A 27,985-nucleotide genomic window follows, 5' to 3' on the forward strand; every position below is an offset into this window, starting at 1 on the left:
GGTGGCGGCCAATGGGTGCGGCAGGGCGGGGCGGAGCTGCTGGCGCGGGGCGGGGCGGCGCTGCGCGGGGCCGGGGCGGCGGCGGCGGCAGCGGCGGCGGCGGCGCCATGGAGCTGGGGGCGGGCGCGGGGGCGGGCGCGGGCCCCGGCGCGCGGGGTGGTGCGGAGTCGGGCCGCGTCCTGCTGCTGCTGATGGGCGGCGGCGGCGCGGGCCGGGCGCGGCGGGGCGGCGCGGAGACGGAGGCAGAGCCGGGTCCCGGTGCCGGCCCGGGAGGGCCCGAGGCGGCGCGGAGTCCCGAGCCGCGCTCCCCACCCGCCCCCGACTACGAGGCGCTGCCGCAGGGCGCCGCCGTCTCTACGCACATGCTGGCGGGCGCCGTGGCGGGCGTTATGGAGCACTGCGTGATGTACCCCGTCGACTGCGTCAAGGTGCCGGCACCGGTGGGGGGCGCGGCGGGGCCGCGAAGGGGGCGGTGGACTGGGGCCTGGCGGGGGAGGGAGGCGGGGGCTGCCCCGGCTAGGCCGCGCCGGGCCCGCGGGGGTGACGGCCGTCCGCCGGGGCCTTGTGTTGCAGACGCGGATGCAGAGCCTGCGGCCGGAGCCCGCCGCCCGCTACCGGAACGTGCTGGAGGCCCTGTGGCGCATCGCCCGCACCGAGGGGGTCTGGCGACCCATGCGGGGCCTGAACATCACCGCCACCGGCGCCGGCCCAGCCCACGCCCTCTACTTCGCCTGCTACGAAAAGTTAAAAAAGACGCTGAGCAACGTTATCCACGCGGGGGGCAATAGCCATGTGGCCAACGGTACTGCTCCCGACGCCCCGCCGGGCCGTGGGGGCTACCGGGGGCCGCCCCCCGCCGGGCCGGGCCGGGGAGCGGGGTGGGGAGCGGCAGGGAGGGCTGGGCCCGTCCCACTGGGCCGCGGGGCATCAGCCCCTGCGGGGCCGGGGTGCCACGGCCCCGCCGAAGCCCTGCGCTCTCCCCATCTGCCAGCTGGCTGCACGGTGCCTGCTGGCCTGGCACCGGGCAGGGGGATGTGCTGGTCCCGCACCTGCTGTGGCCGCTTCCAGGTGTCTGGCTCGAAGCAGGTCAGTGGCCCCGGCTCGGAAGGGTACCGGTGGACGGGAGCTGCCCGCAGATGAGCTGGGACCGGCCGCGGCCCCATGGGTTGGTCGTGCCCAAGCTCGCCCCAGGAGTGCCACATGGTTTTGGAGCCCATCGCGCCTCGGTGCCCGTCACTCGTCTCATGGAGCCGCCACGGTGGGGAAGGCGTGGGGCTGAGGGGAGCGGGGCACAGCGTGCCCTCGGCAGGCGTGTGCCGGAGTGCCGGCGCGTGTCTCTGCTGTGGGGCTTGGGGACACTGGCCATCCTCGGGGCCCCTGCCAGCAGGTGGCATTGGCCTGTCCCCCAAGGGCTGGGCCCGAGTAAGTCCCGGTCAGCCCACAGGACTTGACAGCCTGTCACAATCCTCTCCCTCTCTTTCTTGAGCTCTCTCCGGGTGGGAACTGCTGAGGACTGGCCAGCCTCTTGGAGGGGAGACGGAAGCCGCTTTCATATCTCGCCCTCTTCCAGGGGCCTCCTCCTGTCCCTCGGCAGGGGACTCGGGGCTGTGGTGGAGCCTCGGGGTCCCTCACACACGCACACCCCCCCTCACATGTGGCAGTTCTTGTTTTGCAGGTGCAGCCGGGTGTGTAGCAACGTTGCTCCACGATGCAGCCATGAACCCTGCCGAAGGTAACGATGGTCCTGGCCTGCCAGGGAGGGGAGGATCAGGGTCTGCCCAGGCCGCTTGGGTCCCCTCTGCGGCATGGAGGGTGCTTTCCTCAGTGCTTACCCAACTGCAAGGAACCGCTGGGGGCTGTGGCTCTGGTTAGGGAGCCCTGTGGCTGCCCATTATGGTGGGGGTAGGTAGAAGAGATTAATTCTGGGGACCACAGCAAACCCCAGTTTCTGAGGAGCCAGGAGGGCACCAGCCTTTCACCTAGGGGTTTGGCTGAGCAGGAGAAAAGGGAAGAGAGGTGTGATCTGTACCACTGAAGTTATTCTCAGTGTGTGGGAATTTGGCATTACTGTGGTGAGATCTCAGAAAGATGTGGTATAGTTCTGGGCCTGTGTTCAAGAAGGAAGTGAAAAGAATGGGGTATGAGAAGCATGCTTGAGATGTCAGGAGAAGGGAGATCTTTTCTTGTGGAATGTCTGGGTCTGGAAGGTACCTATTTTCTTGAGCCTGGTATGTATGAAAAAGGCAGAGGGAGTTTGTAATTATTACAACTTCTGTGAACATGGTGGGAGAAGGAGGAATAACAAGGAAAGGCCAGTCATGAACACATTTTTTCTTCTTAAAACGAGGGCTTGTGACAGTGCAGGTTCCAGCTGATCTGGGCCCAGCAAGGCTTCTGCCAGCCCACTGCCTGGCTGGGGCCCTGAGGAGCAGGCAGCTGCATGGCCAGATTGTTATCATTCCTTCCCTGGAGCCCGGCTTCTTATCACAGCTGTAGCTGTTGTATCATTTTTAGCTTCTTGTGGCCCTGTAGAAATAGAGGGAGGCAGGACAGCAGCAGACTGCACTCTGGGCTCTCCCGCCCTACTTTTGGATGTGTTGAGGGCATCTGGTTGTTGCCCCGGAGTGGCTGCATTTCAGCAGCAGCTGCTAATGATCACTGGCTGGTGGGCTCTGCGATGTGCTGTGGTTATTCTGGGCTACATTGGGGGTGGTTGGGGAGGGACAGGCTTGTCCAAATTGAGGGCTGTCTGGAAGATAATAGATGGAAGGGGGTGCTTCTGACTGCACAGTAGCTCTGCAGTGGTGGATGGGGAGACATCGGTCATTTGGGAGCGAGGGTGGATGTGTACAATAAGTGCCTGGGTATTGGGATGTTTGCTGGGGTTGCCGCAGCTGTGGGGCTTGCAGGTGGTCCAGCAGATATAAACGGCTGCAGTCCTGCCTGCAGGACATGTAGGGCACTGCTGGTCTGAGTTGTCCATCATTAGCTCTTAAGCCAGCGTGACCAAACTCCGGGCACCTGGGAGGAAACCTGGCTGTGCACTTACCCTTCTCTCCCCTTTTCCCCTCCGTGCCTGGGTCCGGGCTGCTGCTGTTGGCTGCTGCCGTCTGTCCCAAGTGGTCAAGCAGAGGATGCAGATGTACAACTCGCCTTACCAGCGTGTGACGGACTGTGTGCGGGCTGTGTGGCGCAACGAAGGGGCTGGAGCTTTCTACCGCAGCTACACCACCCAGCTCACCATGAACATCCCCTTCCAAGCCATTCACTTCATGACCTACGAGTTCTTGCAAGAGCAGCTCAACCCCCACAGACAGTACAACCCAGGCTCCCATGTGGTCTCTGGAGCCTGCGCAGGGGCTGTTGCTGCTGCTGCCACTACACCTTTGGACGTTTGCAAAACACTGCTCAACACCCAGGAGTCCCTGGCCTTGAGCTCCAACATCAGCGGACACATCACAGGCATGGCCAATGCCTTCAGGACGGTGTACCAAGTGGGTGGCGTGACCGCCTACTTCAGAGGGGTCCAGGCAAGAGTCATTTATCAGATGCCCTCAACAGCAATTGCCTGGTCCGTGTACGAGTTCTTCAAATACATCCTCACCAAGCGCCAGGAGGAGCGGCGGGCTGGGAAGTGATCCAGAGCCAAATGCTGTTCCAGACCTGCTTCAACTCCCCCCCTGGTTTGTCTTCTGACCCCTCTCCCTTTTGGTTTGGTTTGTGTTGACAAGAGGGGGCAGCGAAGCCCTTTGGGGTTTAGTGATGCCAGTTTTTGCCTGTGGCTGCTGCAGTTCTGCTCAGGCAGCGCGGCTTGTTCTCTCCCAGGGTAGTCCAAGATGTCCTGCTGGGAGCTGCAGCCCCGGTCACATCCCCTGGCACTTCAGTGGAGCTGTGCTCCTGTCCTTCCCTTAACCAAAGCCTCCTCTCATGCAAATTGCCCCTCCTCTGAGGAGAAGGTGAATGTCCTACCTTGCCTCTGGCAGGGCCAAGCTGAGCTCACAGCCACCAAGGAGGGGGCAGGGAGGTGGCACTGGCTGGTATGCTGGGGGCTTTGTCTGGCTCTTGGCTGAAGCAAAGCGTAAGCCTTGCCGTTGTCTTGTAGCACGCACACGTGATGCTGACTGCCCCGGTGGTGGTGGGGAGGGGAGGGGAGGATGGCACTTGAGGGGAGACTGTAGGTTTGGTTTTGTTCCTGCTCTTGACACTTCCAATAAAAACAGTTCTGCTCTATCCTCATGGCCCTTTCTTATCCCACATGGCCCAGCTCCCAGCACTGCGCCTTTCTGACTGGGCCCAGTGCTGAGCTGATAGGTGCCAGGGGGTGAAGGGAAGCGGCGTCTGGGGGTGGCGGTGGGAGGAGAGGGCCTGCCTGGCTCAGCCACCCTGGCCATCTGCAGGGAGGAAGGTGGTCCCCATCCCCTTTGGCTTGTGGCCCATTGCTTGCTGCTGGCGTGAGTTGTGACCGCACCGGAGAAGCTGAGGTTCATGCTCCTTGGCCAGGCAGTCCTGCACCCTCAGTCTTACCAGGAATCCTGAGGATGCTTCCAAACTGCTCCAAACAGGTGTTGGCAGGAGGGTCCTGGGTTGTGTGTGTCAGGAACAGAACAGGAATTTTGGTGTTAGGTCAGGCTGGAGGGCTTTGCACCTCACACAGGGAATTTGGGGTTCAGCAGAGATTTTGCCCCCTGATTTTGAGTAATTAAACTAGTTTGATGCTCAATGAACATCTTAAAATTCTACCAACACACTTGCTCAAGGTGCTAGTGTTTTTGTCCAATCTAATTTTTTTCTAATCACATTAATAGAATAGCTTGTTTTTGTACATGTTAATATCTGTCTAGATACTGACTTCGTTTAGGGAACCTGGACCTGTGAGCCATCCTCGCTGGGTTTGTACTGAGCACTGAAGTTATCACCTAGTCGTGTTGACCTTCTTTCCTTGAGCCAGGTGCCCTTGGATGATCCTGGCTCTCACAGGATGCTCCCATAGTGCTTGTAGGAGGGGCATTTGTCCCACAGTGCCATGCCCAAAATCACTCCTGGAGGAAATGCATTCACACCTGTGGTATGTGCTGCCAGCAAGCATCTGGGTTGGCTCAGGGCTGATCCAGAGGATCCACTGGCCTGGCCTGCACAGAGGGCTGCAGGGGTGGGCTGTGGCAAGGGGAAAGAGGGATTTTCCTGTGGCTGGAAAGGCTGCTAAGTGAGCAAGGGCAATGTGCAATCTCCGGGAGCATTGGGCCCCAGTGCTGTTGCGGGGCTGGAGGACAGGGGCACCCACACTGAAGGGTGCTTGACACTCCACCCAAGGCCCAGCCCAGCCCCAGCTCCAGCTTTACCCTGAGCATCTCTCTTGCCCAAGTTCCTGAGTGTGGGTGATGGATGCCAAGTGACTGCCCATGGGATTTTCAATGGCTGCCCAGAGGTCTGGGTGTCCCTGGACACCGAGCAGCCACAGCCACTGCTCTGCAGGCCGGGTCCACCTGGGTTTACGCTGTGCCCATCCTCTGCTCCCTAGCATGGCTCCTGGTTCTTGGATGAGAAACTCCTTAAAGAAGCAAAAGCCTCTAGAGCCTCCAGTTTTCTCACCATTTCAGGAACTGGGGCTTTAAGAAATAGCCTAAGTATTGCAAGATTTGGCAGCCCTGCGGCTCCTCCACCCAAGAGAGAGAAATCTGAGAAGCAGAAATGGCTGGGAGAGACCAGGGGAGGATTAGCTTGGCGGGCAGGGCATTAGACAGGAGTTTGCAGAAGACGGGTATGACTGGGCTCTGCTAGGATGGGTCTCCCTGCCCAGAAGCCAAAAGCTGTTGGCAATGGAGCTGCAGCTTTCCTTTAGCCCTCGCTGCATGCTGGAACAATGACAAATCCTGCAGAGGGAAAGGCATAAACATGGGCTGGGGGGAGATTCACACTATTAAATCCATCAGCTGCTGGAAGAAGCTCTATAAATGTCAGTGGGCAAAGTCATGACTGAAGGTGACTCTGGGATGTTTCCAGGAATAACTGCCCACAGAAGTGTGGTGGGAGGGAGTGAGACCCCCAGGAACAAGGAGATGATAAGTCAGCACAGTGTCACAGAGATGCTACCATGTGAGCAATTGGCCTGAGTGCTCTCCTGGCAAGGGCATGGCCTTTCTGGTCTCCTGGCACTTTGTCAGCTTACCCAGCAGCAGCTGAGTGTCGCCCAGTGCAGGCAGCTGCAGGCAGCAACATCCCTGCAGAGGATGGTGCTGCCTGTGAGGAGTCTGGTGCTGCAGGGATGGCAGGGACACCCAGGGGGTTTCCAGATATCCTTTGGGCCAGGCCACGAAAGACTGGAAAAATCCCCTGTTCTGCTGCAGTCTCCATCGCCTGAGCTGAAGCCCTGCTGCAAGAGTGAGGGCTGGCCAGGGCAGTGAGCAGCTGCTCCCCAGCTCTGCCAGGGTGGGGGTGACCCCTTGCCAGCCAGCCTGGTCCCCCGGTACCTTTGGCATGATGAGATGCCCAGAGGTAATGGAGTTATTGACTGGTTCAGCTATGGCTGCTGCCTTTCCAAGGTCTGATCATGCCTCAAGTGAAGCCATGCTGGTCTGGGTCTGTCCTGTGGCCTCCTAGGTATTTGGCTGTGCGTCGAGTAAGATCCCTCCTACAGCCTCTTCTGAGTAAAGAGACTATTTTTGGCTTTCCAGCAAGGAAGCCACGCTCAGCCCGGGAGAGTTTTGGAGACAATCCCTTTTCCTTTTGCCTCCTTGCAAGATCCCCAGTTACATCCAGCACAGGCAGGGATTTGCTGCCTTGCCTTCCCATGTCTGACTGCCCCTTGAGCCCTGTGTGCTGCCACTGGTGCTGAGGGGGTCCCAGGTGGGGTGAGCCCCACAGCCCCCGAGCAAGCAGAGCCAGGCAGCACTGCCAGCCTTGCACTGTGCCGGGTGATAGATCCGGGGCTGCCACAGCTCTGCCATGGCACAAGCCCAAGCTATTTCAGGCAGCCCACGCCAGGAGCAGCTGAGGAGCCCCCAGCCACCTTCCTGGGGTAACTGGAGACACCTGCACTCCTGCAGGTTAAGGGGCAGAGCTGGGGTGAGGGGAGCTGGGGGGGGGGGGGGGAAGGGGTGAATTTCCTGCAGAGCAGGAAGGGGAGACCCCTCCAAGCATATCTGCCCCATGCCTTCAGCCAGGGACCAGCAGGCTGCTGAGCTGCTCCTGCCTCAGGACCCACACACAGGGTGCTGAGTCCCAGCCTCCAGGGGCCTTTGCCAGCCCAGCTCAGGGGCAGATGGTGGGGGACAAGGGTGCTGCCCTGCCAAACCACATCCCTGCCCGTCCTCTGCTGGCACCCTGGGCTACCCTGAGCTTTCCTGTCCCCAGCTCCTCTGCAAAGGGTGCCTGACAGCTCTGCTTGGTGGGAGGAGGTGGCTGGAGCCTGCAAGGAACACAGAGGTGGGCTCCCAGCCTCCCTCTAGCCCCGACCCACCCCGGCTCTGGGATTCCTCAGGGCTCTGTCAGACCCCAATAAACTCATACAAGTTCTCATGACCCCATGGCCTTACAGCGGTGGTAAACGTGGGCGCCAGAGCTGCTGGACACAGAACAGACATTGCCTTTGGTGGGTCTTGGGAAACCTTCTTCTGATCCGTGTTGCTGCCTGGGTTAAACTGCTGAGAGACAACTCCTGGCTGAGCTGGTCTCAGCCTGCCAGGCTCCAGCTGAGCATCAGTGTTGAGGAAGGCAGGGAACACAGCCTGAAAGGTAAAGCTGAGGCTGAAAACCTGCTTTTATGGCTGTAAGGAGCCACCGGAGGAAGCAGTCCCCAGGGCTGGGCTGGGACTGCTCTTGGCGTGTCTGGTTTGACTGGGAGATATTGGGAATACCCGTTCTTAGTGCAGGGGTGTGCGTAAAAGTCCCCTGACAAAAGACTGCAAAGTGGCCCTGGGAAGATGCTGCCTGGCTGGAGCTGGAGTGCAGTCAGATGGCATGTTGCACTGGGGAGGTGGCAGAGGTGGGAGAATTGCTGCTTCGGGGCTGGATGGGGTGGCAGCAAGGGTCACTCTCCCAAGGGCACATGGGTGAAGGCAGCTCAAGTGTACTGTGACACTAGAGCCTGCTCTGGGATCAGTCTCAAAAGCAGCTGAAACAAGGGCTGTTCCAGGAGTCTGGGGGCTCGGGGGGGCTCCAGCCCTAACCTCCAAGGCCCAGCACGTTTGCAGGTATTGCACTGACGACAGTGCTAGTCCCGGAGAAACCCTGCAGTTTCCCGTCCCCGCCCCAGGACACCTATGGCATGGGGGCTGACATAAGAGCCTCCTGGCAGGGCACAGACCATGCCTGGCACGGCTAGGTGGGTGCCGGGAGAAATGCGAATCCAAGCAGGCTTCTCCTCTGTCTCCGGGAGCTTTTAGATGCCCATTAGACCTGAGCGGTATGTCACCCGGCGCATTGCCAGGGGCTCTAAAAAGGCGAGGGAGCAGGGAACCGGGCCGAAATGGGGCTGTGCCTCCGCTAGGGACACAGCTCCCTCTGGTGAGGACGCAGCTCCAACAGGCACCAGGCGCTGGACGCCACAACCATCCCAACTGTCCTTGGTCAAGGACTTGCAGGGGTTGAACGCGGCAGCTGGAGGCTGCGGGCAGTGCCAGGGCATCGGTAGGTGGGGGAGGACAGGGGGTGTCCCAGAGGACTCCCCGACACTGAGTGAACCGCAACGTCTTGGGGCAGATGAGATAGAGCTACGAGCCTGCGGGACCTCGCACAACGACGCTGGATACTTGCGCGCAGTTGTAAGAACACTGAGCGCAAAACATGGCTCGCTAGGAACGGACCTGCACGGAGGCTGCGAGAGGACACCGGTCCTGTCCCCAGCTCTCCCACCGCAGCGGGGCACGCGTGGGTGCTTTCGCGGCGTGTACACGCCCGGCGATGCCGCCTGGTGCCGCAAAGCGGCTGCGTGTGCGGCGCCCCCCGCTCCCGCAGAGCCCCGCCGCGGACAGGCGCCAGCCCGCCCAGAGCCACCGCACCCAGCCAGCGTGTCCCACTGCCGTCCCCAGCGCCGGGCTGCGATGCCAGCGGGAGGAGGCAACCCTGCCCGCCGGCCCTGCAGCCCTCCAAGCCTGGCAGGGGCACCCGGGCACCCCCAAACCCGGCCGGCATCCTGCGGCGCGGGGCGGCGGGGACAGAGGGGTACCTGTCGCTCCCTGTCCCCGGGTGCTGGCCGATAGATGGCGGTGGCGTATCTCGCTTGGGGACAGGCCCCGGGAGCAGTGTCCCTGCGGGCGGCCGGAGGGAGCTGGGGTCTCCAGGCAGCACCCCGCCGGCAGCCGGGGACCCCCCTGGCCTCAGCAGCGCCCGCCTGCAGCTGCCCCGGGCGCGGCGACGGATGGCCCCCGGGAAGGGGTCTGTGGTTTCAATTGCCCCGGCGGGGGAAGGTGGCACGGGGCAGCCAGCAAGGGCTTGGCAGGACCGAGGGGCAGCTCCAGCCTTCGGCAGCGCTCTGCCCTGGGGGGGACAGAGATGCGGTCCCCTGCTCTCGGCGGGTCACCTGAATCCCTCGCAGCAGCGCTGTGTCTGGTCTCCCTGTTGTAGAGAGGAGAGAAGGAACAGCTAAAACACTGGGGTCTCCCCACACTGCTTAGTCAGGTGTAGTCGTCTTGTGATGCTTGGGACAGGCTGGAGGGGTAGGGAGGGTCTGTGGCCATCGGTGGCTCATCCAAGAAAGGGAGGCAGGTCCCTGGCCCTCATGCTGGCAGGCAAGTAGTGGGAGAAACCTTCACTGGAGGGTGCCCAGCACAAGTACCAATGTTTTACTTTAATTACCAGTCCATGGCTGGCCACAGCTTTCTTGGCACTGAAGAACACTCGCACAACAACCCCACATTGCCATTGCCAGGAGGAGCTTCCAGCATCTCCAAGCCCTGACATCTCCACAGAGCGCCGGTGGCCAAGCAGCCTCAGCATCTCCCAGCTTGTGGCATGGGACAGCTGCAGTGGGAAGCACTGCAGAGCAGGAGCTGCCACTCCAACCCATACCCTACACAGAGGGGCAAGTGCCAGGCACCGTCCCAACACGCAGCTGGGTCCCTGGGCTCCTGGCCCTGAGGCAGCAGGAGGTGGCTGTGCCCAGGCTGAAGTAGATGGAACTCAAATTCAGCAAGGTCTGCCCAGGTCCTCAGGCAGCCTGGCCGGCCTTGCTGGGAGCAGGCGTCTCACTCCGTGCCCAGGTGAACTTGCTGATGGCAGCAAGTGGGCGGTGAAGAGAGAAGGATGAAGGGTGCAAGGGGGACGGCTGACCACAGCGTGGGGGGAGGGAGGAATGGAAAAGGACATCAGAAAGAAGAGGAAACCAGAGCACATCTGCAGTGCTGCAGAGGGAACAGCATTCCTCCTGAGCATGGAGGAGAGGCCACAGAACACCAGTTAGCACTGGGGTTTGGATAGCGCCTCCCTAGGAACCACCAGACAGAGGCAAGTTCTACTCATGGCCTCTTCCATGGCCAGGAAACTTGAATCAAAAACAGAACCGGAGCCCATGCACAGAGCAGGCCTGAGGCCTGGTAGTTAAAGCCTGGCTGCTCCAACAGTCCTTCCTTTGCTTGAAACTGGTGCGTTGTTTTAGAGAATCTTGCTCCTTGTTGAAATCAATCGGCATTTTTCCACCCCAACTCCCAAACAGCAGTAAATCCCCTGATCATCCATGAAGAAACAACACACGCCGTCTGCCCCTTGAGCATGGCCCTCCCCATCCCTCTCTCCCCAGTGTCCCTCTGCCTGTGCAGCTGCCACAGCAAGACCATGTGGGAGGGAGTCCCACCAGCACCCTGTGCCTCTGACCCCACCAGCAACACCCCGCTTTGCCCCAGGGTGTGGGGTACGGAGTGCGTCACTGGCGGGTACTGCCTCCAGCACGGCCACGCAGCAACTTCCCTCCATTGTGTCTCCCCTCCCTGGACAGCCTGTCCAATCTGCGGTCTCCCACCTTCTCCCTCCCACCGGCCTCCTCCGGCTGTTCCTCCTCTTTGGAGCGCTTCACTTCCGCCGCCCTGCTCCAGGCCCTCCAGCACCGCCAGCTCTTTGTGCTGCTCTGGCCTGCCCACCAGCTCAGGGGCTTTGGGAGAGAGTCTGCAGAGGGGTCCCTCCCACTAACCCACTGCCCTCCCCCCAGTCTGAGCTGGTGGGACAGCTGGGATCTGTCCCAGGAATGGGGCTTGCGATGGTGGACATCTAGAAACTTCCACCGCCTTCCACCGCCATGCCACATCGGCCGGCAGCCAGGCCCCTCGGCATCCCCTGGCTGGGTGCTCCTCCAGCTCTGTGCAGGGAAACTGGAGCTGAGCAGCACATGTGGGTGTCACCAGGCGCAAGTGGGGTGAGCATAATACTGACCTCACACCTACAGCATTGCTGATAATGTGCCCCTTTGCTTTAGTTAACTGTCCTTGCCCTGGACACTGTGGCAATGGACATGGACAGCATGACCTGTGCCAGGAGTCTAGTCTTGCCCAGAGCCTCTGGGTGCTGCTGAGGGGGCAGTGGATTCCTAACCAGCTGCCATGTACCTGGAGGGGACATGCTAAGCTGGGAGCTCCTCTCACACACCCCAGTTTTGGAGGAGCTTGTATTGTGGTTGTGATTCCTCTGGCTTGCATACCAAGGCATGAACTCACATGGGTCCCCTGTTTTTTAGGCAACGGTCTGGCAGAACATGGAGGAAAATGCATCTTTCCTATGGCAGAGACAGATCTCCCCAGCCTGACTGCTGCTGCGGAGAGAGAGCATTACCTATCTTTGTTCTTGGCTATCCTGTTTCTACCCACGAGACCACAGGGCCTTAACCACTCATCTCTGAAAGCCAAGAGTGGGCCTGGGCTTCCTCTCCCGTGACACCTTGCTGCCATCCAACAAACAATCGGCTGGGCGTGCCGCATCCTCTCCCAGCGCCAGTGCCGTGAAGCCTGCCGGCCTCAGAGTGGCTCACGGGACAGTGGGGTGCCATGCCGAGCCAGGGCTGAGTGCCGGGGCCTGTTGGCTGCCTGCTCTGTACCTGCAGTGCTGCTGTGGAAAGAATTCGTCTAGCTCCTTTCAAACAGCAGACCCCGAGGGTGCACGTTCAGCTTGGACAGTGGAAACGTGCAGTGCAAAGACAGGTTTAGCAGCGGTCACTACCTGCTGCTTCTGCAATGGCAGGCTACAAAAACCTGGCCCTCTGCTCGTGGTGGAGCAACCACCACACAGGGAGGGCAGGGGGAGGACACGGTGGGCATCGCTGCCCGAGGGGGGAGGCATACCGAGCCCCTGGGCTGTGTCGGTCCCAGCGGCTCCACTGGAAACACCTTTGGGAGCTGCAGCGTCGCAGCAGGGAAATGTGCGGGACGGTGCGGGAGAGCTCCCGGAGCCTCCGGCTTCTGCTGCCGTCTGGGGCGAGCCAGACGGGGCTCCGCGGGTGTCCGGCCCCCCCCGGGCGCGGCTCCGGCTCCGGACCCGGCGGCGGCACTCGGCGGGACCCGCACGGCAGAGGCACGGCCGCGGCGGGGCCGGGACCGCCCCAAGAGCTCCGCGGCGGCGGCGGCGGCGGCGGGACGGGGCGGCCCGGGACGGGGTGGGCGGGGGACGACCCCGCGGCCGGTCCCGCGGGGCTCGGGGGCCTCGGCCGCCCCCTCCCCCTGCAGCCGAGCGAAATGGCTGAACATGTAGCAATAATGCCCCAGCATTCAGGCTGCCCGGCCCGGCCGGCCCTAATCAGCGGCCCGCGGACCCCCCTCCTCTCCCCCTGCGCTCCCAGAATGGGGAACAAAACCCAGCACGTTTCTGCAGCCCCCGCGCATAAAGCGCCGGGCCTGGGCCTCAGTGGGGGGCAAAGCGGCCCGTCAATCTTGGCGCCGGGGCCCCTTTGTCCCTCGCCTCCCTGCCACACCTTTTGTTCCCGAATCCAATAAGCGCCTATTCCCGCTACCTTCCGCGGCGGCTCCTTTCAGCGCCGGCCCGGCGACCACAATGGGCCCGGCTCTGAGCTGCGCGGCCCCATTCAGCGGCCTTGGCACGCTCACAAGCCGGCCGGGCCGCCCTGCCCCGCGGGCACGCCGCTGCGACCGCCCCGCCGCCGGGCACCGACCCCGGCCCCGCCGCTGGGCACCGGCCGCTGGGCGAAGGAGGAGCGGGCGGCGGATATTGCACCTGGTTTATTGACTGACTCGGCGAGCTGGCGCTGGCAGTAACAGATACAGAGTAGATAGAGGGGCCGCGGCACCCCTGGGCCCCGCCGTCGGCTTTTTACAAGAAAAGCTGCTCCGCTGGCGCGGCGCGATCGGCTCCGGCCCGCCCGGCCGTCGCGGGGGCTCCGCGGGGTGGCGGCGCATCGCTGCGAGCTCGGGCGGCTTCGTCCCGCCGCGCCGCTCCGCCCGTCGCCGGCCCCGCACCGCTGCCCGCGGGAGCGCTGAGGTCCCGCCGCGCCGTCCCGCCGCCGCCGCCGGTCCATGGCGCGCGTTGCGCGGCGCGCAGCCGGGCGTCGGTGCGGGTGATAACGGGACCCCGGAGCCGCCGGGCCGTCCTGCCGGTTCGCTCCCGGCCCTCAGTGCGTGCGGGCTACCAGGCCCGGATGCCCTGCAGTGCGCCCTGGCTGCAGGAGGGCCCCGCCGCCGCCTGGTGCAGCGGTTGGCCGCCGCCGCCGAAGCCCCCCAGGCCGCCCACGTTCACGAAGGGACCGGCGGCCGCCGCCGGGCTGCAAGCGGCTTGCATGGAGGCGCCGCCGGTGCCCGCCGGGTAGGTGCAGCCGTAGCCGGGGTTGTAGGAGGCGGCGTTGCCGTAGCCGTAGGCGGGGAAGCCGTTGTAGGAGTACGGCCCGTTGTACGCCGAGCTGTAGCCCTGCGACCCGCCGAGGCACGGCTTGCCGTCGCGGACCAGCACGGGCACGGCCACCCTGCGCGGCGGCGGCGGGGCCGCGGGGCCGCCCAGCTCCAGCGACTTGTCCTGCCGCTGCCGCTTGCACTTGTAGCGCCGGTTCTGGAACCAGATCTTCACCTGCGTGGAGGTGAGCTTGAGGCTGCTGGCCAGGTGCTCCCGCTCGGGTGCCGACAGGTAACGCTGCTGCTTGAACCGCCGCTCCAGCTCGAAGACCTGCGCCTGGGAGAAGAGGACGCGCGGCTTCCTCCGACTCCGCTGCTTCGGCCTCTCCGCCTCCTCCGCCTTCTCCGCCGCATCCAGTGGCTTCTTCAGGACGCAGCTCTCTGCACGGGGGAGCACAGGTCACGGCTGCACCTCGCTCCCGACGAGCGCTGCACGGCGCTCGTTGCTCCCGACGGGCCGCATCGACGGGCCACATCGGCGGGCTAGAGCCCCGCGCCGCGTCCCGGCCGGCCCCGCGCCGCTACGCGCCCGTCGGGGAACCGCGGCGCGGACGGAGAGGCAGCGCCGGGACCGGCCGCCTCCGGCACTGCCTGTGTTAGTGAGGGGCCGGTTCGGCCCGCGGGGCCGGGCGCTTCCCCGCGCCTCCGAGCCGGCTGCGGCGTTCCTGCCGCGGCCCCGCGGAGCTGAGCCCCGGGACGCGCCGCGCACGGCGCCGGGCACCTGCTCCACCGCCTCGTTCCCGGAGGGCCCCGCCGCGGCGGGCGCGGGTTGGGCCTAACCCGCCCCGTTCCTCCCTCCCTCTCCGCTACAAAAATTGCGGAGCGCGGGCCTGCTCCGGCAGCACCGCATCAGGGCCCTGCGGAGGCGCTTCCCGGGGAGGCGGCGAGCAGGGCGCGGCGGCGGGCGGTGGCAGCCCCAGTACGTGCCCGTCCCGACTCGACGTGCCCAGGGGACGCGGCGGCGCGGGCTGCAGCGCCGGGAGCGGACCTTAGCCGGGCGATGCCCAGCGGGCTAGCAACGCACCGCGGGGAGCGAGCGCGGGCCCGTCCCGGCGGGGGAGCGCGGCGGGGCCGATACTCACTTGGGTCGCGGGCCGCGGGGTCCTGCTCCTCTCCCGGGCCAGGGGCCTCGCAGGAGCCGCGCAGTACTGCGTGCACGTAACTGTCGGCAGAGATCCGCGCGTCCGCCTGGCTGCCGGGCGCTGCCATGGGGCTCAGGTAGGACAGCTTCTCCTCCTCCTCTTCCTCCTCGCCGTCGGAGAAGCGGGCGCCATCGGCGGCCGCCAGCAGGCAGGCGGCGGGGTGGAAGTGGTGCTCCAGGTGGTGCGGGAGCTGGGCCCCATAGTGCGGATCCTGCTGCTGCTCCAGGTTGAGGATGTCTTTGACAGAGAAGGGGGTGGAGGTGATGGGGCTCGGTAACATCATCGGGGCAGCGCAAGCTCCCAGGCAGTCCCGCGGGCCCGGCGGCGCTCGGGCGGCGGCTCGGTGGGGAGCGCCGCGCCCGGTGCGGGGGGAGCAGGCAGCGCCGAAAGACGAGGGGCCGCGCCTGCTCCTCTCTAAGTTGCCTCCATTAGCCCGGCGCTGGGGGTCTGCGTTTTGTTACAGCTTCTGCAGGGACAGCCAAGGGCTCAGGAGCCTCCTCTGCCCCGGGCCGGCACGTCACGGCGAGGAGGGGCCGGGGGCGGCCTCGCCATTGGAGGGAGGGGGAGGTAGAGCCGGCCCCCTGCCCGGCTCCGGCCGCCCGGCCAGAAATAGCAATGTATTAAGGCTGCGCTCGGGGAGGCCGCTTCCCCGCAGCGCGCCCCGCCGGCCCGGCACCCGCCCGGCGGCCGCGGGGACTGTGCGCCGGGGCCGGGGTCCCCGCAGAGAGCCGGGGCCGCCGCCGCCGCGCCTCCCAGTGCTAAGCACGTGTAGGTAGGTAGGGACCCCCGCCCTGCCGCGCCCCGCTGCCCCCTGCCCGCACACGGCCCGGCCCGGCCCGGCCCCGGCAGAGCGAACACGTGCGGCCCCGCCGGCCCGGGCTCCGCGCCCCGCCGGCACGGCCGCCTGCCGCCCGCCCGGCTCCGCAAGCGCCTCCCGCCGATCCGCACTCCTCCCGGAGCCGACGGCGGCCCCGCCGGCCCGGGCGGACCGTCACCGTGCGACGTACACGTAGCCGACCCACTCCGCGTGCCCTGGCACTCCCGGTGCCCCGGCTGATCCCCCCGCGACCGACCAACCTGCCGCCCGCCCCTGTCTCCCGCAGCCGGTGCCACGCGCGCTCGCCCGAGGGAAGGCGCGCGCCGCCGCCGCCGCGATCGGTTCCCGCAGCCCGGCGACCGCCAGGCCGCGCCGGGCCGGGTCGAGTGGGCATCCCGGGGCCGCGGTGGTGCGGGGCTGGGGCTGCGAGCGCTATGCCGCGCCCTTCGGTGCTTTCTTTCGTTTTCTTTCGTTTTCTTTCGATTTGTTTCGTTTCTTCCGCCGGGAACGGGCGGCGAGTGGCTCCGCGGAGACACCACGCGCCGTGCCGGCGGGGGATGCACCGAGCGAGCCTGCTGAGCCCGCTGCGTACCACGAGCCCCCGGCCTCGGGGCTGCCCGGGGCACGGGCCGGGCACCCTGGTGCGGCGCGGCGGAGGGTGCCTCAGCCCCGCACCGGAGACCCGCGGCCCCCACACCCCTCCGAGGACTCCGCGCTGTCGCGGCGGGTGAAGCGGGCGCACCGAAGGGGGGGCGAGGGGTCCCAAGCGATATATTTCGTTCTGATTAAAATCCTGCCGCCCCGCAGGGCTCGGATCGGCGCCGAGACGAGGCCAAGGGAAGCCGGGCGCGCTCGCCGCGCAGGTGAGTGTCCCGGAGCCAGCGCTTCGCGGGGCCTTCCCGGGCGCTTCTTTCGGGTTGTTACAGTCCGGCGGCTCCGCCGTTTACGGGCTTTGTCGGTGCCCTCGTCTCCCCGGCTCCCGCCGCTCCGGACGCCCCGGAGGAGCCCATTCACCGGCGGCGCAGCCCGAGTCCCGCACTCTTCGCCGCAGCTCGGGCGCTCCCGGTCCCGCGGCGGGGCCGGTTGCCGTTTTCCTGGCGCGCCGGATCGTTCCCACCGCGCTGCTTCAAAACCCTCGCCATAAATCGCGGCGGATCGGTTTCTCCTCGACGCTCCCCTCCCGCTGCCGGTGCCGGCCGCCTTCCTCCCGTACGGAGGCCGCCCAGTCCGGACGGTGGACGGCGAACGGCGCTCGCCGTTACCAGGCCTGATCGGGGCCCGGATCTGCCCCGTCCGCCGGTGCGTGGAGAAGCCCGGTGCTGCCTCGCTACCGCGGCCCCGAAAGCAATTAGTAACAATTAGCCCGTTATCGGTGTTGGACATCCGTCGCCGGCCCCGCCGGCTCCCGCCCGCCGCAGGGCCCCGCTCCCGGGGAGGTGCAGGCGCGGCGGCCCGGCGGCAGCGCGGCGGGGCTTGGAGCTCTCTGCACGGCGCCGCGCTACCCGGGAACCCCGCGGTGGGGAGAGCAGCGGCAGCGGCCGGTGCCCCCGGTGGCGGCGGCAATGACGGCTGCCGGGCCACAGCCTAGTGTACGTCTGCCCGGCCGTCTGCGGGAGCAGCAGCCGCCGAGCCGAGGGCCTGGGCCCGGCGGGGTCTGGCTCGCCTGGCGCCATCGCGCTCCCGCCCGCAGCGGGATCCCGAGCAGGCCGAGCGCCAGCCGCGGCCTGCGGGCACGGGGAACCCGAGCCGGGCGGAACCGGCGCTTCGGGACGTCTCCCCGGCGCTTGGGAGCGGTCCTCCCGCCGGGACGCGGTCCACCGTGCCGCCGCCAGCCAGAGGGAGTGCTCGGGAAACCCACGCCCCGCGGAGGGAGCAAGCCGCGGCCGGGCCCCGACACGCGCGGGGGCACCCCGGTGTTATCCCAGCCCCGGCCCCCGTCAGTCCTCCCGGTGCGGTAACCAAGCCCGCGCCTTCCCTCCCTGCCGGCATCCCCCCTTTGGTAGGACAGGATCAGGCCCGCTTCGGCGGGACGCGAGCGGCGATTTCCCAGATGGGGAAGCCGAGGAAGTGGGGAGATGCTCGGGCCCGACCGTGCCCCTAGGCGCTCGGTACCCGGTACACCCCGGTACGCGGCGCGGGGGTGCAGGACCCAGGGGAGGGAGCAGCCCCGGTACCTGCCGGCGGGTGTCAGCCCCGGGATGCGGCTCCGGGGCTTTCCCAAGCCGGCTGGGCTGGGGTCACCGGGCTATTAATGGTTATTTTATTTATATCATTAGCGGCGTCCCCTGAGCTCTGTTTACAGCGGGGCCTTGTTGTCCCGGCCGCTCCTGCGCTCTGTTTAGACAGGGGATTATTGTAATGGATGGAGCTCGCCGTACGGATGCTGCAGCGAGCCAAGAGCCCCCTCCGGGCCCGGGAGGGGGGAGCAGCCCTGCAGCGGCCGCGCACAGTGCGGCTGGCGGGCAGCCCCCCCTTCCCGGGACCCGGGGCGCAGGCAGCCCGGTGGCCCGCGGCCGGGAGCCTCGCTCGGGGCGATGCTATCAGCCCCGGGGCTGCTAATTGCTCCATTAGTCTCGCGGGTGCCGAGCGCTGGAGCCGGCCCCGCGCTAATGGCCGTAAACAAACAAACACGCTAATCCGGCCCTGTCTCCGGCCCCGGTGCTCGGGGAGCCAACGGGGGACGGCGGCGCGGCCCCGGCGCGGCTGCGGGAGGCCCGCGGCGGGCGGCACCCACCTGCCCGCCGCCCCGGGCAGCGCGGCGGGCCCGGGCCGTTGCGGACCCGCGCCGCCGGGAGCTGCCCCCCGCGCCCGGCTCTATTTACACAGAGCCTGCCCTTGTGTAAACGCTGCGCGTCGTGGTTTATCTCAGGGCCCGTCTGTTTCTCGTTCTCTGTCAGCAGCGCCCGGTGAAGGATGGCCCTTTCCCAGGGGCTCGGCCCTGATTTATGTGAGAACCGCAGCGCGCCGGGGACGCCCCCGCACGGCGGGGCCGCGGGGAGACGGCGGGGCCCGGGGCAGCGACCCGCCGACGGGGACGCGCCCGGCCCGGCCCGGCCTCGCACGCCCCGAACACCTGCCGGCAGCGGGCCCAGCCGGTGCCCGCGGCGCGGCACGGCGCTCCGTCCGCTCCCGGGCCGTGCTCTCCCCGCACCGAGCGTCGGTGCGCAGCGGACGCACACTGGGGGGCTCCGGAAGGAGCGGGCATGGAGCGGCCCAGCCAGCAGCTTCCATTCCGGGTGTGCTGCCCTGGTGTGCCCGCCTGGGTGGCTTTTATCCCAGCCCCGCCGCTTGCCCAGGAATGACTCTCACATCTTTTTGAAAGAAAACGTTATCTTCATTCCCCAGGAGAGGAGAGGGCTTCTGCAGGCAGCAGAGCCAGGTCCAGGCAAGGGATGCTGCACACTTGCCCGGCAACGTGCTATCTTCGTCTCCCACAGCTCTGTCAGCCTTGGCCAGGCAGCGCCCAGGCTGTCCTGCCCACTCGGGTCTGCCAGTTGACACTTGCCTGCACCTCGCAGGGTCCTGAGAACACCTGCCTTGGCATTGCCAAGAACCAGCCATCTAATGCCCATTTTCTTGAGAAACACATCAATGCAAATATTTGCTTTTCTTGAGTATTTTCTTGCTCCACTGGCATTGTCTGATTTACTTCCGCTTTGCAGTTCTTGCAGGGATGTATGGCTCGGAAATATGTCCCAAATGCAAAGCCTCGATGAGAAATGTGTTTTCTGAGAGTCAGAGCCAGACTCCTTAGCGTCTTGAGAAATGCATGTTTCCAAGGTGGGAACTTGATTTGGGGGGGTACAAGACCTGTGTACAACACTCAGCACTTTGGGGGATAGGAGTGGTGAATGCAAGGGTGCTGGTCAATGTAGCAAGGGGAGCTTGGTAGATTTGGGAACAAAAGGGAAGGCTGCCCTTGATTTCGGTGCCTGATGGACCTCTGAAGCTGAGGCTGACATGTCGAGCTTAGTGAAAACCAACTTGCAGGAACAGGTAAAGGTCATCCTACATCTGAGGCAATGAAGGATAGGAAATGTCAGTGCCAAGGACCCCCTACCACCTGCTTTTATTTGGCATCTCTCGTGCGCAAAGGGTATCCAGGCTTCACAAAGCCACCCTGCTGCACAACACAACCCCGCAACTGTGAACATGCAGAGTGTAGCAAAACACCTCTTCCTCTGGAGGAGAAGCTGTCATAAATCACTGTTTACTGCTCATGCGATGAGAAGGTCCCCTGTCCAGCAGGACAACACTGCTGCAGACACACATACACCAGCCCTTGCTAGGGCAAACCCCACAGCTTTTCTGGGAGCGTCTTTGCTCCATGCCTTGGAAGCCATTGCTGCATGTTTGCGTCCATGTGGTTAAGAAGCTGGGCTGAAATTCATCCTTCAGCAGAGGCCCAGTATGAGGCTTGCTTACCGCTCACATCCACAGGCCTGCGTACCACTTGCATCCCGTAGGGCTTAAGTGGAGCCTAAGTGGACCCTGGGCCTTGCGCTGGCAGCCTGCCCAGTGCTGGATTTCAGCTTCGAGCCCAGGCCTGCAGCTTTGATTCATGCATGTAATCCTGCTGCGGTCAGCAGGTTTCATCCTGCTCCCACCGCAGCCCGCGGGACAGTTCACACGAGAGTGGCAAGGTCAGGCTCTGTGCTTGCATGCGCCGTAGAAAATGGGAACAATTGAAATTAAACCAATTAAATTTTAACAGGTCTGGAAAGCGTTTTATTACATAATAAACAGGAGGAATTAGCCATGTCAGGCTTTGCTCTGTGTGTGCTGGCGGAGCAGTTCCTTGCTGTCCGCGGCACTCAGTGTTCCTCTGGGCTGGGGACCTCCCTGCGCTGCCACTGTGGCCGGCCCACCGCAAACACACGGGGCTGTGAGTACAGCTGCATGCTGGCTCCCGGTCCTGTCCAGCGCCTTCCCCCGAAGCATTGTGGGTGCCATGCTTTTCTTAGCCCTGAGCAAAGCCTTTTCTAGAAGAAATCGCGCAAATTATTCAGTGGCTATTTCTATGGCGTCCTTCAGGGAGAGGGAAGCCCTCATGCTTCTGTACAGGCATGCTGGTGAGGACCCAGTGGCCAGGCTGGATCTGCGTGAGGTGATGACACATGTCTCATCTTGGAAACAGGGCTGATAAGTTCCTCTTGTTTAGGGCATCTGCCTGGCAGCCAGTCCCCACTTCTCTCCCTGCTTAATCAAGATTCCTCTGGCTGCAAGCGGGGCTTGTTCCCATGCTGATGAGGCCATCCTGGGCATGGCTACCCCCAGAGCTGGCAAATCTGTGCCAAAACTGGCACACAGCTGCATGTTTGTCGGGGTGGCTTTAGGGTAATTGGGCTGAGAAAGCAGCTTCGGCATAAACTGTGCTGCAACCTTGGCTGAGCATGTGTGGGGCGGTGCACAGGCAGTTGCCTCGCTGTGGTGGCACTTGCTCAGCTCTGCTAGCATTCATCTACAGGGGCTACCACAGGTCCCAAGGGGCACCCACAGTCAGGGGCTGTTGCACGGCTTCATCTTCTCAGCTGTAACTCACCACCTGCCAGCTCCGCAGGGTTGTGCACAAATACCCACCTGCTTTACAGCAACCTGCAGCTGGGGGCTAGGGAGGAAGACAGGGGCTGGGGAACCTCATCCTTTCTGTCTCCTCTGGGTAAATACGGAACAAGAGCCTGGCAGGCTCAGTTGCATTTTGCTCACTGCTTCCAGAGGCCACTGTGAGCCAGCTTCTGACACCATAGTGCATTTTTCTCTGGAAGCAGAACGCGTGCCATGGGTGGGGACTATGGAATGTTCAGGGACAGCAAAGGCAAACAGCTCCCTGGCTGGCTACTGTGCCTGGAAGGGTTAATGGTGGAGTGTGCGCTTGGTCTGCACATGTCCAATAAACACCCATTCTTTCGTTTTCCTTTAAAATACTTTTCATATTTGCCACGGCTGCTCAAGTTGCTCCCTCCTGTGACAGCTCCTCGTTGATGGCCACTGTATAAATAGAGCAGCCCCTGGGTCCTGCATGCGGGAGGGCAGGTGGGAGATTTGAAAGCTTCTGTTAATAGTTTATCTCTGAGTCCACCTAATGAATTCTCCTTGTAATTACTGCACAGAAATTGTTAGTGTATCCTGATGATTCAGAACTTTCTAACAACAACTTTGGGCCAAATTATAAATTGTTTTTCTATCTTGGAGTGGAGACTTGAGAGAGGATTCCTAATTGTTTTCGTCCCCTTGGGGGCCAGAGCTGGATTATCCCACACAGGCTTCTCTGCAGACTTGTTTTTAGTCTATCAGTGGGCTCGCTGCCAGACCAAAGGGATGTGGAACTCAGTTTTCCACATTTAAATCCCCCTTCCCCCCCCACCCCCCCCACCCCTACCCTTCCACTCCACTTACACCTCTAAGGAAGAGCATGGATTAGAAAGGATTTGCCCTCATGGGGCTTTGGTTTGGGTTTGTGAAGATCTGTCCTTAAAAGCTTTACCTTTTTTTTTTTTTTTTTTTTATCCTCATGTAAACCTGACTCCCAACATTACACCAGGAATGGGCAGAAGTGAAGTGCTGTGCTGTTCAGGGAGCAGAGATCACCCATTTCTTTTGAAATACCTGCCTTTAAATGGCATTTCCTCTTGGAGACAAAGGCTTAACGTGAAGGATGAGCAGGTGGAGATGGACAAGGGTGGTGTCTTGGGAGCAGGGCACTGCTGGACCCCTCCTTCTGCAGTTGCTGTGCTTCAGTCGTGCATGCAAAAGGCTGAGTGGACCCTAGGCTCACCCAAAATGCGTCCCTGTGACAGGGCAACCTGGCTCTCTTGGTACAGCTCCTGATGGTCCCTGTGCCACTGATGTCCCAGTGCACTGGAGGCCGTGGGCATCCCAGAATGGATGGGACAGTCTCCCCAGGACCCATCCTAGTGCTCTTGCCCAGGACCTGTCCTGCACTGGGAATGACCTGTGCAGCGATGCCGTGTCAGGCCAACAGTCCCAGGGCACTGGGGCCATTACAAAGGTGGTCAGGAGTTAGCGTGGGGCCAAGGCAGCTCTTCCCTTCCTCGTTCCCTGCTTTGCCAGGGAAGCAAAAGGCCACGCCGCCGGCTGTGCCCCATCCTGCTGGAAGCACTGACGCCTGCCTGGCTGCCAGGACACCCCTCTGGCCCCGTCCCAGGCATGTGCCCTGTGCCCAGCAGTGGTGAGCGGGCACCATGCTGCATCACAGGGCCGCTCGGGCCCAGGCGCCCTTCTCCAAACATCCCTCCGGCTGTGTGCCCGCGGTACCCCCGCGGCTCGCCCATGTCCGTCCGCTCTTGCTGACGGCAGGGAAAGTAGGAGCCGTGTCCTTGCACTGACCTTCGCCTGACCTTCCAGTAAGGCTCGAGAAACCCTCGGAATGGCTTTCTCATTGTGCAGCCCCAGGGTTTCCAGGGAATTAGTCAGCAGGCTGGAATTGTGCTCTGCGTATGTGACAACCCCCCCGCCCGGTTCCCCCCCGCCACCGCCCGCCTCTCCCATCTCTGGAGCCGGACCGGTCCAAGAGATATGTTGCCAGGGTGACAGCGAGGTGTGATGGATGGACAGAGAGTGGCTGTGGAGTGGCAGGGCCGCTGGTCAGTAACCCAGGGCTGTGTTTATAAGAAGGAAGAGGCTGTTTCCTGGAGCTAACATAATGCAGCTCTAAAAAAGGCAGGGGAAATACATCATGCGAGGAGAGCGCAGCCCTGGGAGGGGAGGGCCGCTGGGGAGCCCAGCACCAAAGCGAGCCTCCAGGTCAAGGTGCCTTTGACAGGGGCCTTTTTTATAGGCCATTTGCGTGAGAGTTCGCTGCTGTTTCTCTGCAGCCCTGACAGCGGCTTAAGGCCCAGCCAGCGTTTGGGGAGGGTCTAATCTAAACTCACTGTTTTCCAGCCCTTCTCTTGCAGGAGCCGCTGATTTATTTGGAAAATAAATAATCGTTGCTGACTATTGTTTTGTTGCTGCAGAGCGACTGTCCCCCCGCCTTGGCATAGGTCTGTGCCTTGTCCCACAGGGGACACTCGGAGGTGCGGGGAGCTGGGGAGGGACCCCAGTGCAGAGGGGGCGAGGGGCTGAGCCCATCAGGAAGCAGCGATGCTGGTAGCCATGGTCCCTGACTGGGGTGGGGACCTGGGGCAGCACTCGCAGCACTCCTGGTGCCTGGGCTCAGAGCTGGGACAGAGGCGACCAGCTGGAAAGCCAAGGGGACATCTCACTCTCCTTCCCAAACACCAGCTGTGGCTGTTTGCCTCCCTTTAGCCATATCGCAGGTGTGCAAGGTCCTTGTGCCCAGCACTGGCATCTCCCCTGCTGTGGGGCTGGGGGCTCTGCAGCCCCCCACTGGTGCTGCTGCGGCAGCTGCAGGGTCATCCCTGCACCTCATGTCACCTCTGAGCCCTGCAGGCATGCTCCCCTCAGTGTCACCCCATCCGCTGGAGGGTCTGGCTGCGGGAGAAGTGGCAGCTCCTGGTGCTGCAGCCGGGGCTTTCGTTCTCACCCAGCAGCACGGGAGCTGAGCCCCCCAGGTGGGCTGGGGCACCACCGCTCCCTTGCCCTGCTGCTGCTCCCAGCACTCTGCCCTGCCCCTGCATCCTCTGGGCCTGAATTATCCCAGCTCATCAGAGAGCAGTTCTCCAGAAAATAGCTCCGGATTTTTCCCTACAAAAAAAAAAATAAAATCAAACTAAAGCATTTCAGAAAATAACTTCGCAAAAAAAAAGGGAAAAAAATCCAGGCTTATTCAGCTGTAAGTCCCACCATTTTCTAGGTAGGCACAAATTGCTTCTGCTGCACCTGAGAAATTATTAAAACTTTGAGAATCTTTTCTTCTTTCTTCTATTACTTTTGTTCTTACAATCCTTCAATAGCTGAGCAAGTGATATTGCATTTAAGGGTTTTCTTTTTTTTTCCTTTTACAAGAGTTTCAAAGCTTTGAAAAGTGTCAGTGTAGGGAATAAAAGATGAGAAAAGAGAGGAGGAAATCCAGCATGAATGTCAGGCAGTCTTCAAGCAGCTTTGGGGCAGGGAAGAAAAAGAGAAAAACAAGACAAGGAAAACATGAAAACACAGCGCTTCCAAATTTCAAACAGCTTTCTGGTTTAGGAAACTGAAAGGAAAAAATTGTTTCAAAATACGCTATTAAAAAGTTCAATGAAAATTGTTTCCATAGAATAGTTTTCAATCTAATTATTTTTGGGTACAAAATTTTTCAGTAATTTTTATACGGAAAAAGTATAGGCTTTATAGTTTATATTTCACATCATTAATAATAATAATTCTACCTCAGTATAATAATAAAAATCCTCAATTTCCACACTTCCAGCAAATGTCTGGGTTCAGTCCCATCCTCACTAGTGCAGGAGTAATTTTTTAAGTGGAGCCTCATTTTTGGCTCAGGTTTTTGCTTTTCTCTTTTTTTCTTTGGAGGACTGTTCTGTCTTTATCGTTGTTCATTCCTGCAAATACTGCCACATGCACAAATTCCAGAATGAGTTCAATATTAATCAGCAAATAAGTTTTTTTGCAGCCCAGCCTGATCACTGTCTAAAAGCCACTTTCTGAATAAGTATTTGATGAGTATTTGTATATTTGATGTTTGCATTGTTCTAAGTGACTTTTAACATTAGGTTCTCTCACCCACTTTCGTTTCGAGTTAGCACGTTCACATGCACTTACATTTGAATTTGTGTTCGGCTTGCATTTTATAGAGCTGTATTTGAACGACTTTCAAAAAAACAATCCAGATTTTGGAATGATTCAGTTTTGTATGACTTATCTGTCACAGCTGCCAGTGCAGGAGAAGGCGATCTGCGCTTCTGGAAGCCCCTGTGCTGGTGGCCCTGGGCAGCACTGCCTGTCCGGGGGAGCTGGACTACGCTGGTCTCCAGGCAGCCCCAGCCCCGCTGCACAGGCATCACGGGGCTGCTGAGCTGCAGCCCTCTTAAGATCAGCTGTGAGGTGGGCTGATGTTTTTCCAAAACACTGTTTATTACCATTTCCACAATCAGTTCTTCTTGGATTTGTGTCAGCCCCCCATGGCACCCCCAGACAGGCAGCGAGGGACAGGGAGCAAGGCTGGTCCTGGGGGGCAGGCTCGGGCTCATCTTTCCAGCTCTGCAGATTAGGGCTGCCCAGCTCCTCTGTGAGCCTCCCCAGGTGGCTGTGATATTTCTAAAGGACTTGTCCATGTGCCACAGTAAGCTCATTAGCTAATTCCCTTATTACACAGCATCAACTGAAGCATGTGTGTTTGGGCTTCCAGGCAGCCTCCTCTTGCCTTTCTCCCGAGCTCTTCTCTCCTCCACATACTCCCTTCCCTTTGTTTTAGCTAAGAAGGCAGGCTGATAAAAGTCCCCTTGGCCCAGCCATTTTCGGGTGTACGCTCATCCCTCCCTTTCCGCCAGTCCCAGTCCTGGGGTACCCCCAGCGCGGGGGGCTGCTGCAGGCTGGGGCTGCAGTGGGCAGGACCCTACTTGCCCAGTGGTGCAGTGCAGCACTTTTACCTCTGCCAAAGTGGCTTTTCAAGCCCGTTCACATTTCCACGTCAATCTCAGAGCCCAGCTGAGTGAACGTGCTGAGGGTTTGATTCAGGCAAAGTGAGGAGCAGGGAGGTTCCTAGGAAAGAAGTCGTGGCGTGAAGCCACTGTGGTGGGATGCTGCTCTTTGCAGGGTCACCCCGGGTTTTCAGAGGGTTGATGGGCTCTTACATGTTGTTTGAGCTCCTTGCCCCTGATCCCGAACCCAGCAGATGCTCACCAAGAGCCAGGGAGTCAGAATCCATGGGGCCAAGCCTTTCGCCCCCAACCATGGGGAGGCTGGAGGCCCTCTTCCCTTGCCGTCTGCTCTGGGAGAAGCCCGGTCACAACCCCTGCTCGGGGAAGAGGGATGGAGCCGACATCCCACCCTCTTCCTTCTGGGGGGCCACACACCGCAAAATCCACCTCGCGCCGGCGCTTTCCGGCTCTCTGTGAGAATGTGCAGTTTGTGGCTCCTTCATTGACTTTGAAGAATGTTCCTTTATTCACAATGTTATTTCCTTTAATCACTGTGAGGTTGCAGGAAATCTTCTTGGAAAATTATTTCAGATTGGCTGTAATCACCGTAATGTCACAGGGATGGAAAACTCACTTGAACTTGTTTTTATTTTACCCTAAAAAGTCACTGTCCCCAGAAGGTTCAGATGAATTTGGATAAACAGGCGAGTTCCGAGGATTTAGTTGTTTTTGAGAAGGTTTTTTTCCCAAATGAACCTCTGTGTCTTTCCAAGTTCCTGAGCTTTACTCAAGATCAGGGGTGCAGAACTGAAGGGAAAACGGGCCATTGGCATAAACAGATTGAGGACAGCAAATACATCATTAAGGGACACAATATGCAAGTAGAGATAACGAACCAGTAAGTGACAATTTTGGCCATCAGCTAAGAGCTGAACCAACTGAATTTTCTTTTACTTGAGGATATCTATGCTGGCTGACACAGGAAAATCAAGATGTGCTAAATCATGACTTTCACGGGAGTTTAGTGCCATGTCCATGTGTCATTCTTGTGCGCAATGGAGAAACGTGGTCGAGGTGTGTGTGGCTACGTGAAAGCACAGCTGGCTGAAAAACTATTGAAAGGGCAGCGCTCAAACCTCATATGGGGTCTGGTATGTGTTGAGGGCCAGTCAGTGCTTTCATCAGTGATTTTTACCTGCAGCACCAGCCTAGTAGGGCCTGCAAGAGTGTTTTTCTTAAGAAACTGGAGAAATCTGAAATAAACCTGCCAATAAGAACAAATTTTTATGAGTTGATTTTTCCCAACATCACAAGCCCTAGCTGAGGAATGAGCAGGCTTGCTCTGTGGGAAAGTATCTGGAGGTGACAGTGGGTCCCGCTGGGAGCGCAAGGCAGCAGCAGCCCGAGTGAGAAGAGCAAAACAGGACCAGGACGTATAAACAAGGTGTTTGTAAGACACCTGTGGTGATCCTGCTGCACTTAGAAAGTGTTAGTCTGAGCACTGAATCCCACTTGGGGCTCAGTGCTTCAAGTTGTGGTTCTTGGAGAAAGCCCAGGGAAGAGCAAGATCAGAAATTCAGAAAACATGACATACTGGAGAAGGCTGAAGGACCAGGGTAGCTTAGTATCAAGACAAAAAGACTGCAGGGAAATAAGATAAAAGTCTTTAAATGCAGAAAGCCCTGCCACAAAGTGTGAGATAATGGGTTA

The 27,985-nt window shown here is 61.3% G+C and overlaps 2 protein-coding genes across 3 annotated transcripts; one reads left to right on the forward strand and one right to left on the reverse strand.

Moving 5' to 3' along the window:
* Positions 1-29: 29 nt before the first annotated feature.
* Positions 30-4,230, forward strand: SLC25A28 (solute carrier family 25 member 28). Its single transcript, XM_037400746.1, has 4 exons — positions 30-428; positions 574-802; positions 1,676-1,732; positions 3,121-4,230. Exons 1-4 carry the CDS (start codon positions 108-110, stop codon positions 3,636-3,638), a joined length of 1,125 nt encoding a protein of 374 aa, XP_037256643.1. The 5' UTR covers positions 30-107; the 3' UTR covers positions 3,639-4,230.
* Positions 4,231-13,477: 9,247 nt separating this feature from the next.
* On the reverse strand, positions 13,478-15,390 carry NKX2-3 (NK2 homeobox 3). 2 transcript variants are annotated; one of them, XM_037400624.1, is made up of 2 exons: positions 14,897-15,390; positions 13,478-14,195 (listed from the first exon to the last, which is right to left on the reverse strand). In XM_037400624.1, the coding sequence occupies exons 1-2, from the start codon at positions 15,237-15,239 to the stop codon at positions 13,555-13,557; spliced, it is 984 nt and encodes a 327-aa protein (XP_037256521.1). In that variant the 5' UTR covers positions 15,240-15,390; the 3' UTR covers positions 13,478-13,554. The 2 variants fall into 2 exon arrangements, with proteins under 2 accessions (XP_037256521.1, XP_037256524.1); XM_037400627.1 differs by having other exon boundaries at positions 13,555-14,191; positions 14,887-15,308.
* Positions 15,391-27,985: the final 12,595 nt, after the last annotated feature.

Source organism: Falco rusticolus, chromosome 9 (genome assembly GCF_015220075.1).
Source record: "Falco rusticolus isolate bFalRus1 chromosome 9, bFalRus1.pri, whole genome shotgun sequence".
Lineage (NCBI taxonomy): Eukaryota > Metazoa > Chordata > Aves > Falconiformes > Falconidae > Falco > Falco rusticolus.

What these genes read in the sequence shown, in the direction of transcription:
- SLC25A28 (XM_037400746.1), top strand. Translation starts at nt 108, where the DNA reads ATGGAGCTGGGGGCGGGCGCGGGGGCGGGCGCGGGCCCCGGCGCGCGG. An exon ending in ACCCCGTCGACTGCGTCAAG is followed by an intron (nt 429 to 573) that starts GTGCCGGCACCG and finishes CTTGTGTTGCAG; the next exon opens with ACGCGGATGCAGAGCCTGCG. An exon ending in CAATAGCCATGTGGCCAACG is followed by an intron (nt 803 to 1,675) that starts GTACTGCTCCCG and finishes CTTGTTTTGCAG; the next exon opens with GTGCAGCCGGGTGTGTAGCA.
- NKX2-3 (XM_037400627.1), bottom strand. Translation starts at nt 15,239, where the DNA reads ATGATGTTACCGAGCCCCATCACCTCCACCCCCTTCTCTGTCAAAGAC. An exon ending in CGCGACCCAAGTGAGTATCG is followed by an intron (nt 14,192 to 14,886) that starts GCCCCGCCGCGC and finishes CCGTGCAGAGAG; the next exon opens with CTGCGTCCTGAAGAAGCCAC.